This window comes from Naumovozyma dairenensis, chromosome 3 (assembly GCF_000227115.2).
Source record: "Naumovozyma dairenensis CBS 421 chromosome 3, complete genome".
NCBI classification, from domain to species: Eukaryota; Fungi; Ascomycota; class Saccharomycetes; order Saccharomycetales; family Saccharomycetaceae; genus Naumovozyma; species Naumovozyma dairenensis.
In genome coordinates this window covers 352,604-366,224 of record NC_016481.1, presented here as the reverse complement: position 1 = coordinate 366,224, position 13,621 = coordinate 352,604, and the positions used below count along the sequence as shown (strand labels likewise).

At 33.0% G+C, this 13,621-nt stretch overlaps 7 protein-coding genes across 7 annotated transcripts; 6 read left to right on the top strand and 1 right to left on the bottom strand.

Moving 5' to 3' along the window:
• Positions 1 to 136: 136 nt before the first annotated feature.
• Positions 137 to 2,587, top strand: SBE22 (Sbe22p; the record flags this gene model as incomplete). The annotated part of the gene is made up of 1 exon (XM_003669025.1): positions 137 to 2,587. One exon carries the CDS (start codon positions 137 to 139, stop codon positions 2,585 to 2,587), a length of 2,451 nt encoding a protein of 816 aa, XP_003669073.1.
• An 843-nt stretch (positions 2,588 to 3,430) lies between these two features.
• YPT35 (Ypt35p) lies at positions 3,431 to 3,982 on the top strand (the record flags this gene model as incomplete). Its single annotated transcript, XM_003669024.1, has 1 exon — positions 3,431 to 3,982. The coding sequence occupies one exon, from the start codon at positions 3,431 to 3,433 to the stop codon at positions 3,980 to 3,982; it is 552 nt and encodes a 183-aa protein (XP_003669072.1).
• A 1,138-nt stretch (positions 3,983 to 5,120) lies between these two features.
• TRR2 (thioredoxin-disulfide reductase TRR2) lies at positions 5,121 to 6,182 on the top strand (the record flags this gene model as incomplete). Its single annotated transcript, XM_003669023.1, has 1 exon — positions 5,121 to 6,182. The coding sequence occupies one exon, from the start codon at positions 5,121 to 5,123 to the stop codon at positions 6,180 to 6,182; it is 1,062 nt and encodes a 353-aa protein (XP_003669071.1).
• Positions 6,183 to 6,778: 596 nt separating this feature from the next.
• Positions 6,779 to 7,969, bottom strand: CDC12 (septin CDC12; the record flags this gene model as incomplete). Its single annotated transcript, XM_003669022.1, has 1 exon — positions 6,779 to 7,969. One exon carries the CDS (start codon positions 7,967 to 7,969, stop codon positions 6,779 to 6,781), a length of 1,191 nt encoding a protein of 396 aa, XP_003669070.1.
• A 613-nt stretch (positions 7,970 to 8,582) lies between these two features.
• On the top strand, positions 8,583 to 10,277 carry CTM1 (cytochrome c lysine N-methyltransferase; the record flags this gene model as incomplete). The annotated part of the gene is made up of 1 exon (XM_003669021.1): positions 8,583 to 10,277. The coding sequence occupies one exon, from the start codon at positions 8,583 to 8,585 to the stop codon at positions 10,275 to 10,277; it is 1,695 nt and encodes a 564-aa protein (XP_003669069.1).
• Positions 10,278 to 10,620: 343 nt separating this feature from the next.
• ERP5 (Erp5p) lies at positions 10,621 to 11,259 on the top strand (the record flags this gene model as incomplete). The annotated part of the gene is made up of 1 exon (XM_003669020.1): positions 10,621 to 11,259. The coding sequence occupies one exon, from the start codon at positions 10,621 to 10,623 to the stop codon at positions 11,257 to 11,259; it is 639 nt and encodes a 212-aa protein (XP_003669068.1).
• A 571-nt stretch (positions 11,260 to 11,830) lies between these two features.
• APE4 (aspartyl aminopeptidase) lies at positions 11,831 to 13,333 on the top strand (the record flags this gene model as incomplete). Its single annotated transcript, XM_003669019.1, has 1 exon — positions 11,831 to 13,333. The coding sequence occupies one exon, from the start codon at positions 11,831 to 11,833 to the stop codon at positions 13,331 to 13,333; it is 1,503 nt and encodes a 500-aa protein (XP_003669067.1).
• Between the last annotated feature and the right edge of the window lie 288 nt (positions 13,334 to 13,621).

Here is a 13,621-nt window from a genome sequence, read left to right as displayed (position 1 = left end):
ACACGTTTTCGAGTCAAAAGATTATATTTTGGTCTGTGTTGTTTTCGAAAGTTTATTATCGGTTTATTTTGAGTCTGAAACACACATTTTTTTCCGGTGCTAGTAGTACATGTTCTATTAATTATAGTGTAAGATCATGGCAATGGTAGAAGAGTCTAGTGTTATTACTGAGGTGGGTCTTAATAGGCCACCTTTCTCGAGGAAAACTTCCCCACTTAAACAGGTTCTATCCTCACCAAAAGGTTCGCTTAATGTATCCTCTAGTAAGGCGTCAGGTCTTGGTCTGAGGCGTCCAAGTGATAATATACTTAGGACACTGACAAATGAGGAAAATATAGGGTTCAATCCAGGTGATTTCACTCCACCGAGAAAGGAACTTATGACTAAGAATGAAAGACCTGTCTCAAACGATTCTATAGCTACAAAATCTACTGAAATATTCTCATCTACTTCTTCAGATTTAAACTCGAGATCATCTTCAATCGATAATGAAATAGGTGCAACAGATATCGGTGATAATGATGAATCTATCGATTCCATTGACGTGGATTCAACAATCGATCATTCTTATATGGTCAAGAAGAAACATAATTTGATAAGCCTTCAAAATACAAGTACAATCGATGAGGAATCAATGGCAGTCCACCATAACCCAACGAGGTTGTTTTCTAATGGTATGAGGGCACAATCTCAAATATCAGTATCGCATATCAATAATACTTATAATAATAATAACAATAATTATAATAATAATAATAATATTCATGAAACCAGATTTGGTTTAGCATATGCAAATAATAAAGCACAACAGAATAATATGACGGACGGACCCAAACGATTACCAAACCAAAGAGGGGGATTGTATGGTCATTCTAACAGTACATCTGCAATTCTAGCTAACAAAGTACCTTTAACTCCATCTCAAAGGTATAGGTTGCGTAGAGAACAACATGAAGTGTCAATAAGAAAGGCAATTAAGAAAAAGGAGAAATATTATGATGAACAAGACGAAGTATTGGAATTGAAAGAAGGTGAAATTGATGACTCTTTAATTTGGAATATCCCAATGGCTTCATTTTTAACAACTTCTTTCCTTTCCAAAACACCGCATAGCACACCCTTAGCAAGTACTCGGAATTCGCCTGTACATAAACAAACAATACCTGATTTACATCATGAACAACGCTCTCATAATTATCATCATACTGATGACAATAAGGAAGGGAAACATCATTCATCGGATCGTAATGCATCTGTTTTGGCTTTTTATGAAATGCCAACTTCACCTATACCTGGTATAAATCGAGTTTCAGATTTCCAATACATTCAACAAACCTCCAAGAATTTATCATCTGTATATTTACATTCATCTGAAAAATTATCAAAAAGTAAACTATCAGAACGAACTCAATCTGCTAGTTGTTTACCAATTGAATTTAAAGATGCAAGTCAAAAAGGTATGGAGGATTTATTACTTGTTTCAAATGATAAATTGCATCTAGTTAGTCAAGCTAGGCCAAGTTGGTTACCACCGAAGGATATATATGAAAAAAAAATGCATGATAAGGAAATTACTAAGAAGATGAGTATGGCATCCATTGAACAATTAGATAAAAATAAAGAAAGAGATGAGAGGATCTTAAGAGATGAAACAAATAAACAAAAATATATCCTTTTATTAGAAAGAGACGTGACACGTAATTCATCTTTACAAAGTTGTAAGAAAATGGTTTGGGAAACTGCATTCAGTAATGAGACTAGATATTCAATGTATTCACAGTTATTACAAAGTAAAATTGGTTTAATTACTAAGAATTATATTGAACCGTATAAATATGTTACAGAATTGTTAGGTAAAATGGATTTCCCAAAGGGTAAAGAAGTTGAAATTGAAAAAATCATTTCTAAAGGGATTAAAGCAAAAGTTAGTAGCAGTAAGATCATTAAATCTTCTGACTTGATGTTACTATTAAAATTAAAATCAATTTCACATCAAGGGTTACTTCCTGGTGATGAATTATTGTTTCATCATTTCCTAATCAGTGAGTCATTCCAATCATTAGAACAAGTTTGGGAGATTGTCAATCTATTACAATTAACTTGTTTCAATGATGTCTGTAGGGAGAAATATGATTTAAATATATTAAATTCAAGAGGGGTAGTGGCACATTATCTTATGAAAGATGAAGGATTTAAACAAGAGTATACTAGTGCTTGTCTGAATTACAATACTTGGTGGAATATTTTGGAACGTATAGATCATTCATTATTTATGTGGATTATCGATATCATCGTTGTTGCAAATAATCAATGTTTTAATAAGCATCCTGTTAAAGTCGAATCCTTTAAGGATAAAGATTGGGAATATTATAGGTCAAAGAAAGTTGTTGTTAACTATAAGATCCTACTTTCATTTGCATTGAATGTATTATTAAATTATCATTTTGGATTTAATGATCTGGCGCAATTATCAAGTTTGGAAGATAAAAAATTTTGTATTCCAATGCCTCTTGATGAATTACTAGATACGAGTGCAATTAATAATATGTTTGTTAATAAATGGCAACATTATTATAAGAAGTTCTAAAAAAAATCATACCCAAGTTACTAATAAAGCAGGATCTAATTTAACTTGGTTGACTTTCAAAAGAAAAATACATAGTTCGATAATAATGCATATACTTTTAATAATAGTCCATAATATCAATGTATCACATTTTTATAATAAAAAAGTATAACTTAGTTACTATAACAAATTACATCAACGGGAACTTCAGAGATTAGCATTATCCTCAAGACTGTTCCTTGGAGAATGGCAGTGCTTCCTTCAAGACCATACTTAAACATTGGCATCAACTATGGCCTTTGGTTTGCTTATAAAGAATTTACTTCTTTAGAATTAAATTCAAGTAGCCATTTCTTTTTCATTAGGAAAGCAATATAATACATCAAAATAAAGTTTCTATTTCAATAGCTTCAAAGTCAAATTGTAAGATGATTTTTTGTTTATATTTTATTTAATAATTTTACTTTGAACTCCACAATCAAAAGAATATATATATGCAAATAGAAATTACCATAAATAAACAAATAATAAAAAAAATTGAGGAAATCCAATTTTAGGTTGATTTATAGGAAATAGAGTCATGTCCTGATGCGTACTGGGTTGTCATAAACTCCAAAGCAAGATTGAAGGTTTTTTTAGTTGTTTTGTTGCCACTTCTTGGCAATTATGAAACGATTCCAGTTTCTCCGATGTATGAAATTTATAAGGGATTTTTTGTCGTTTTGAATATCGAAGTCATGAATAACTATAAACTATATCGAACAAAAGCTCAAGGAAAAAGAAAACCCAAGGTAAGATATCCTTAACGTACTTTGTACATCTTATTATTCTACAGTTATTGGTAAGTTGGTTACAGATGAGAAAATGACAGATAAAGTTAATTTTTTACCTCCAGAACCCATCAAATTGATCGATGAAGATACGGAGTCCGATGAGTTAACAAGACCGTTCATATCAAATGAGAGTAATAACTTTGATACTATCTCGAACATATCGATGTCAAATATAGGTATAAAGAAGATCATTATTAGTGATTGTACAATAGTAACAGGTGATAATGGCACTAAGTTTGCAGTATGGAAAATGACATTAATATTAAAATCCGATCCTACGTCAACGATGAATGGTGGACCACCATTGATTCAGTTGTATAAAAGATATTCTGATTTCGAAAGGTTTAGAAGTAAACTTCTAATTAAAATAAGAGAAGTACGGCCAGATTTAAGAAACTTGGTACCTGAGTTACCACCTGTTATTCCATGGTACAAGAGTTGGGATTATGATCATTTAAACTTTGACAAAAAATGGTTAGCTAAGAGGCGTATTGGGCTAGAGCGGTTTATGAGTCAAGTCGTCTCTAATAGCCAAATTACTGAGTTAGCAAGTGATGAACTGAAGAAATTTTTAGAAACGTAAGATATCACTTATCTTGGCCCTATCACAATTACTGATGGTAAGACCATTAGAATATTCTACTGAATTTAATAGTATTGGGCAAGCAAATTCTGGGTAATACGACTCTTTCGAAGGATCCCTTAGACCTAATATTCCAAAATGAACGCCGGTAAAGCAAATATCAACTTATATGTTGCATGCGATAACTGTGTATCCAAAGTTTTGATTACGTAGAAACGTTTACCGGAATTATGACATAGTCGTCTATATATGTTCCTGTAAGCTACGAACGGTGAGAAATAAGGGTTCATTTTGGGGAGAAGACTCCAATAGGTTAGGACTTCCAACTTGATAGTTTAAAAGAACTTTTGTACTTTAATAATCTACATAGGTTGAATATTGCTCTACCTGCGCATATATTACAAGCAGTTCAAAGGGAGATTACGTATATACATCTCCGGTTTAGGGAAATAGGCCAAACATAAAATGGTCCCCTACTTAGAAAAAACTTAATGCCCTAACTTAATAATGCATATCAATTGCTAGAACATGTATTGCTTACTACTTGTGTCTGAACCTGTATTTTAAACGTCGGTTCCTTGCATTTCACCGATTAATTCTGGAACTCAACCGGTATTACTCTTACTGATACATACATAACACACCTAATGTTTCCTCGTTCATACGTACGTACGTAAGTGACTCTCCCAGTCCTTCTCCTTATTTAGCACTTTCTTCCTGTTTACATAGGCGAGAGAGGTCTGGGCCTTCCACTTTAGTAATCTCTCCCCCTGTGAAATGTTCCAGCCATCAGAAAAATTTGTAAAAAACACTCACTAACTTCCCTTCTCCCAGCACTTTTACTAACATATTTTGGGGTGGGGTTTCTGACAAAGTTCAATCGTTCCGTTCCAAACGACTGAAATTTTACGAAAAAAAAAAAGCTCGAGAAATCAGATTACATAACGGGTTTCCACCCACAGAGAATGCCGCACAAATGACTTGATGCTGATCTTCCCAATAAGGTGTCCACACTTTTTGAGCATTAATGTCACATTTATTCAAGCAAAGAAGGAAAACATATAAAAGCAAATAGTTGTTCAACAATGTTTTTCTCATCGGTTGTGTCCCTTATTTTATAATATATCTCTTCTATATAATGAATATCATCATCAAACAAAAAAACAAGTTATTAAACTTACAAACAACAAAACTCAAATTACTCCCCACATTTTTCAATACTCCAACAATAACAACAAGAATGGTTCACAACAAAGTTACTATCATTGGTTCAGGTCCAGCTGCCCATACCGCTGCTATCTACTTAGCTAGAGCTGAAATAAAGCCTATTTTATACGAAGGTATGATGGCTAACGGTATCGCTGCCGGTGGTCAACTAACCACTACTACTGAAATTGAAAATTTCCCAGGTTTCCCAGAAGGTTTAACAGGTTCAGAATTAATGGACAGAATGAGAGAACAATCTGTGAAATTCGGTACAACCATCATTACTGAAACGGTCGCTAAAGTTGATTTATCTTCTAGACCTTTCAAACTTTGGACTGAATTCAACGAAGATCAAGAACCAATTACCACAGATGCTATTATCTTAGCCACTGGTGCTTCTGCAAAGAGATTACATTTACCAGGTGAGGAAACTTACTGGCAGCAAGGTATATCAGCATGTGCTGTTTGTGATGGTGCTGTTCCAATCTTTAGAAATAAACCATTAGCTGTCATTGGTGGTGGTGATTCTGCTTGTGAAGAAGCTCAATTTTTAACTAAATATGGTTCTAAAGTTTATTTGATTGTTAGAAAAGATCATTTACGTGCATCCACTATTATGCAAAAGCGTGCCATGACAAACCCAAAGATTGAAGTCCTATTCAACACAGTTACTTTGGAAGCTAAAGGTGATGGTAAATTCTTGAATAGTTTGAGAATTAAGAATGTTCAAACTAACCAAGAATCTGATTTGGAAGCTAATGGTTTATTCTACGCTATTGGTCATAACCCAGCTACTTCTATCGTTGCTGGTCAAGTTGATACCGACGCCGCTGGTTACATTAAGACTGTTCCAGGTTCTTCTTTGACTTCTGTACCAGGCTTCTTCGCTGCCGGTGATGTTCAAGATTCAAGATATAGACAAGCTATTACCTCTGCCGGTTCTGGTTGTATGGCAGGTTTAGATGCTGAAAAATACTTAACTGAACTAGAATAAGCTTATCGATTATTACTTTTTAAAGAAACAGTTTATTATGATGCTTATTCTATATTTCTTTGCTTATTCTTATTAGTCATTTAATTTAAAATCCCCTCCATTCATATTCGAGCTTCGAATCCTAACTAACGTCAAATATAGATCTATTTTTTATATATTATTCTTAAAAATGTATAACATTATATTTTATGAAAAAAAACATAATGAACAATACATGTTAATATAAATAACTTCTATTTTTATTAAGAATTCTTTTCTGGGATCTTTGCTAGATTCTCAATTACTTAAATATGTTTAAATCACTGTTGCTCGTTAAAGAACATCTCACAAAGAAACATTGAATGATAAAAAGATGTCTTTTCTTTATGATATATATACTACTTAGACATGTAAATAGTCTATTGATCCTGGAAAATATAAAACAATTTTTCAATGTCATATAAAAAGATGAGTGTCTATCGGTGTCGCACGCAACATTTTTTTAATGTTTGATAATAATGGCAAGGGTAAAGGAACAAGACAGCCTAACTGAGTAATGGGTATATAACAATCTATGAAATTGCATAAAATGAAATATTTTCTTTTACCTTCTAAATTTAACGTTTCTTTAATTGTAAATTCCTAACTTGTTCCTCTAATTTCTTTACCTTAGATTGAATATCTTCTAAATCTCCATTCAACCTGATTCTTTCATTAACTATATTTTGTTCCCATTGTCTAAATCTTTGTTCTTCTGCCTTAACTTGATCAGTGAAATACTTCTTCAATGCATTTTCTTCCTCTTTGTATTTTGGATTATGTGATAATTTTCTAGCTGGTGCCTTAACGGGTAAATTGGGATCTTCACTGTTACCACCTTCCAATCTTAATCTTCTATACGTTTCATAATGTAATTCTTCAGTAGTTAGAATTAAATCCAACAAATATGTTCTTAATAATAATCCTCTTAATTTACGGAAATCACAATGAGAGTCATTTTCAATTTCAACGAGCCCCCATGGATATTGTCTTGCAACTACAGGTGTCCCTTGACCATTATCGTATTTATTTTCAGAACCAACAACAGCAAATGGCATCGATTCAATCAATTGTCTTGCATGTTCCATAGCAGGAGAATCAGGTGATTCATCATCTTTCACACTCCCAGTTTCTAAAGGTGGTGTGAAAATTCTAATTTCTTGAGCTTCTATGACTTGTCTAATTCTTGATTTGAAAACTTGTAATTCTTGCGCCGTTAAAGTATCAGATTTGGCAATCACTGGTATCAAATTAGCTCTTGTTGAAAGACGCTTCATCGTTTCAATATCTAAAGGTTTTAATCCATGACCAGTTGGTTTAATGAAATATAGTACTGCATGCACCCTTAAATCGAATTTAACTTTACGGTATGGTTGTTGTTCTTGACGCATATATGAATCATGCTGATCATCAATGAAATCAATCAATGGTTGCCATGCTTTGTTATTGTTAACGTTATCACCGAATCCCGGAGTATCAATAACATTAACTCTTAATGAGAAGTTTTTTTCTTCTAGTATGGCACGAATTATATCTATATCCACTGTCTTTTTAATTGGTGTATAACGACGTTGTTGTGCGTCCTGATGTTTTAATGTCGTTTGGAAAAGTGTGTTAATAAATGTGGTCTTCCCGAGACCACTTTCACCGCAAACCATAAGTGTGAATGATCCGCCTCGTTCATTAGCAATCTTATAACGTTGGTTTGGTAAATTGGAAACACCAACAGGTGGTTGTGCAGTTGTTGTAGCGGTAGCAGCAGCAGACATAGTAAGTCAGTTGTGTTTGCTTTAATTGTTTTTGATGGAAATTTGGGCTGTCTCTAAGTAATTGAGCAAAAAAAACAATCAGATGTTATAAGAGATTAATCAGAAACAGTAGCCAATTGTAACTTTATAGGTACTTTAAAAAGAATGCTCGAGGATCATACAGTTCTAACGACTGACAACCTGAACAAAATGCGTAAATCAAATCAATATTTACTGTTTGCTTTTGTTTTTCAACTTTTTGATCTTTTCGAAATTTTTCGAAATTTCAAAAACAAAATCATTTTCTACGGGAACCCTAACCACTTATACAGGGCTGGCCTTTTAATTTGGCTTAGGGTCTATCTAGGGTAAATTAAACCTGTTTTTTACGGTTAAATGTTGACGTTACAATTTAAAGTTAACGTTTTTACGTAAGTGAGATTTCCCTTGTTTATTATGTAAACATTATATATATAGTCTTGTTGCCTTAGTAACTTAAAATCAAATAGATATCGAAGCTGATGTTCGAAAATACATTATTCTGAGAGCTTATTACAAGTGGAGATATATATATATGTAGGATAGAGTTATAGTACCTACTTTAATTGCTCGATAGCATTGGAAACAACCAACTATGGAAGAAGTTCTTACATTCTTTCAAGAAAATGCTAATGTTAAGGTTCATCCTGCTGTTCATTTAAAGTTGGATAACGGAGCTGATGGTCGTAAAGGCTACGGATTAAATATTAATCTACAAAAAGTCCAGGGTTTATCACATAAAAATGACGACCTGATATTATTAAGGATCCCTCATAACTCAACATTTAATATTGAGACCACTTTACGGTTAGTGAGGGATTCATCTCAATTCACATCAACTAAAGCTTTCGAAAAGACAGACAAAATCCGTCAAGAAATGTTTAAGAAATTCAAAGAAGAGTTAGTAAGGAAAAGTTTTCAGTATTCTGAAACGATTTTTATGACATTTTATTTTATTCTATTTGATTGCCTTAAAACAATGTACGATCTTCCCAAAATTTTAACATATTATTTGAATACGGTATTATTACCTACAAGAATTAATAATATTTCCTTATTTGACAAATATTTATTAAGTACTTATTATCAATATTCTATACCAACTGTCACTGAAGAAACTATTGAAAAACTATATTCCTTTTTCGCGGACAATTTTCCTAATCAAATCGTTTCAATGGGAAGCATTCGACAAATATATGGAGCTATAATATCAAGGTGTTTGGAAATTCCTCAAGAAATCAATCGTGAATTAGATGATTGTACCGTCATGACAACATTAGTACCTATCTTAGATTTTGTTAATCATGATATAAATTTGAAAAATGCCCATTACGATATTGATCGGGAGACAAACGACGTCATCTTAATATTAGAAAGAAGTGCCTTAGAGAAGTATAAACGAACCAATGTACGAGACATCGAAATATTTATTGATTATGGCCAAACCGAAAATGTGCTACCATTCGCACTTACTTACGGCTTTTTCCCATCCTTGAAAACATCACAATATGAAGTATGGAACATCTCTTTCGATCGTGATTTTCTGAAGAATAGCAAGGGATCCCTACAAAATGGCAATCTTCGCCTTTTCTACAAATGGTTTGGAATTAATCCGGTTATTCAACTAGTGCGAATAAAGGAAAAATCAGTCTATTCTCAATGGTATATTAATGATTCATCACATAACTTTATTGATTTATTACTACCTTTCCTCCCTTCCTTCGAAGGTAATTCAGGCTCTTGTTGGAAATATGACCCGGAAACAGATAGCACTTTCACCTACTTTTGTTGCCATAATGATACATCAAAAGTCAAAAGTAATTCAGAAGAGGACTCAATAGTAACGGCTTTCAAGAAAGCTATCGAGAACAAAGAACAAGATGGGAATGATATAATGAACATGCCTCCATTAGCATGGTCTTTTTCATTCTACTCTAAGGATCATAATAAGATATGCCAAGAGGTAGTCTCTAAAAATGAAGCCATTGGTATTTTACAGGACTGTTTAGAGGATGATATGTACCTTCAGGCAATATCAAGTTTTCTAAATTTTTTGAAAGATTATATAATATGGAGGATTGGAAAATTAGAGGAAGGTATCTTGGCTCAAAATTCGATTCCTGGGGCCGAGTCAGTTTCATTCCAGTTACACAATTACGAATTGTCTATTTTAAGAGAAACGCAGTTTGCACTCAGCTCAAATTCCGAGAACTTTACTAGTGATTGTAACATCGAACTGACTGGAGCGATAGACAGATACCCTCCTCCTTTAAAGTCTTCCCCCCACTGAGATTCTCGGTACTCATCTGATCTGATTATAGCTTATTCTGTAAATATCGTTTACGAACTATATATTTTATTAACGTAAAATCACCTTCAACTAGGAAGCATATTTGTCTACCGATAGATGGTTGTTTGGTTATTAAATTTGTTTCATTCGTTTTTCATTTTGATAGCGCCATGAAAAATGGATATTTTTGTGTTTTTTCACTTTGTTCTTCGAGATAGAAACATGCTTGTTAAATTCTTAATAATAAAACGCAAACAAGCAATCTAGCTTTTTTTATAAGCAATAAAAATGACCTTACCCTCCCAATACTCTCTTCAGGAAACCATTACGATAACGTTATAATATGCTACTACAGCAGCTCCGGGTTTTTACACTTTTATTATCACTGGCTTCCTTTGGTTCATGTATTTATTTTTATGCCAATTCTGGTGAAGTAAGGTGCTTTTATGAAAACTTATCAAGTGGTCAATTATTAATAGCGGATATTGACACATCTGTGGAGAAAAATGGTATATATGAAGAAGATCAAGATGTTACGGTATCAATTAGTGTGGATGAAACATTTGATAATAATCATCGTGTTTTAAATCAAAAGAATTCACATACGGGGGATTTTGCATTTACTGCCCTAGATGATGGTGAACATAGAGTTTGTTTCACGCCTTATTTTGCTGATACTAAATCTAAGATAAGAGTATTTGTTGAATTAGAAATAGATCATGTAAGTTCTTTGGATAGTCAAAGGAAAGAAGATGTTGAATCAATGAAGAGAAGGACATCCCAATTGATAGGCAGATTGAATAAAATACGTCAAGAACAGAAAGAAATCAGAGAAAATGAGGCAATCTTTAGAGATGAGAGTGAAGCTGCCAATAGTAAGATTAGATTTTGGTCAATTTTACAAGTCATTGTTTTAATCGTTATTTGTTGGTTCCAATTGGGTTACTTGAGGAATTTTTTCATTAAACAAAAAGTCTTATAGTCAGTGATAGCAAGATTCGTAAGTATTATGCTCAAAAATTTTAAGCATATTCAACAGGATGTGATATACAATCTTCTTTATTGAATACAACTTAATAGAATCGGGATATCGAATGTTGGGTTTACGTAAATAAAGAGAATTCCTTTGAATCTCTGTTCAAAATATGACTATAAATTGTTTTGAAGAGTGTCACAATTGCGAATCTCAACCCCTGATACAAACTTGCTTTTAAGAAAACGTTGAAGTTACAAAACTTCGTTTATAGGTTCCTTAGGAACGGGCCCTTATTGGCAATAATGAAAAGGAACTAGTTGTTGAGTATATATATATCATATATATTTTACATAGATTATTTATTTATTCAGAATGACGGGTTACTTTTTGTACTTCCACTAGAGATGGGCGAGCTAAAAGGCCTTGGAAACGTTACAGAAACAATTGGGAACATCAAAACATCAAAACTTTCAGAGATATATTCAAAGTTGATAAATAATCCCTTTATATACGTATGTGTTAATGCTACTCCTTATGTACATAACCTATAACAAGTACGAGACAGTCATATACCTGTATGTTGAGGAATTGTCTGAGGAAAATGTCTACTACAGTTCAAACTATTAATTATCCACAAGAATTTGTGAAATTCTTAAACGAATCTCACTCTCCGTATCATGCTGTCGACAATATCAAAACTCACTTCAAAAACAATGGTTTCAAAGAACTAATTGAACGTGAATCTTGGGATGACAAAGTTTTAAAAAGAGGGAAATATTTTGTCACAAGAAATAACTCTTCAATTATTGCATTTGTCGTCGGGGGTAAATGGGCACCTGGGAATCCAATTGCAATTACTGGTGCTCATACAGATTCTCCAACTTTGAGAATTAAACCTATCTCTAAAAGAACGAATGAAAAATATTTACAAATTGGAGTGGAATGTTATGGTGGTGGAATTTGGCATTCTTGGTTTGATTCAGATTTGTCAATTGCTGGTAGAGTTTTGGTTTTCGATAAAAAATCTGATAAAGTGGTTTCAAAATTAATTGATTTGAATAAACCGCTGTTGAAAATTCCCACTTTAGCTATTCATTTAGATAGAGACGTGAATCAAAAATTTGAATTCAATAAAGAATCTCAATTATTGCCAATTGCTGGATTAACAATAGATAGTGAAAAGAAAGGCGAAAATAACGATAAAGAAGACATTCACAACCATGACGATAAGTTATCGAATGAAGAATTTTCTTCAATTAAGTCTATCATTGAAAGACATCATGAACAATTATTGGATTTAATTGCCGAAGAACTATCTCTTGAATCAGTCTCAGATATTGAGGACTTTGAGCTAGTCTTATACGATAACAATAAATCAACTCTAGGTGGTATCAATGATGAATTCGTCTTCTCAGGTAGATTGGACAATTTGATATCTTGTTTCACCTCAATGTATGCATTATCATTAGCCACTGAGACTAGAATCGAAGAAGAAACTGGTATAAGATTAATGGCTACTTTTGATCATGAAGAAATTGGATCTTCCTCAGCTCAAGGTGCAGATTCCAATTTCTTACCTAATATCTTAGAAAGACTAAACTTCCTAAAATGTGACGGTACCGATTCTTCTGCTCCACTTCTTAAGTCATTAATTTTAGAATCTTCAGCAAAATCTTTCTTCTTATCTAGTGATGTCGCTCATGCTGTGCATCCAAATTATGCCAGTAAGTATGAATCTCAACATAAACCTTATGTTGGAGCTGGTCCAGTAATTAAAATTAATGCGAACCAAAGGTACATGACCAATTCACCAGGTTTAGTCTTAATTAAAAGAATGGCTGATAAGGTTAAAGTACCATTACAATTGTTTGTTGTTGCCAATGATTCGTCCTGTGGTAGTACCATTGGCCCAATCTTAGCTTCCAAGACAGGTATCAGAACTTTAGATATTGGTAATCCAATATTAAGTATGCATTCTATTAGGGAAACAGGTGGGGCGGCGGATCTTGAATTACAAATCAAATTATTTAGAGAGTTTTTCGAGGCATATTCGTTTACTGAATCCAATGTTGTCGTCTAAATTCCTAGGAGGACTTATAAAAACAATCAATAAACATATAGTTAGAGAATCAAGATTTGATAAGTTACTTGTACAATGTATCAGAACTAATAGAGGTTAAAACAAACAATTATCTAAAAGATGAACTGCTTACTGTAGTGTGGTGTAGTTAACTGGTTTTATTGGAAATATATATATATATATAAATAAGCGAGGACATCAACTTGCTTTCATCTACATACTGGCCTTAATCATGGAAAGGAAAACAGGTATGTCAATCAGCGTTAAGCTCAAAATAACTGGATCAAT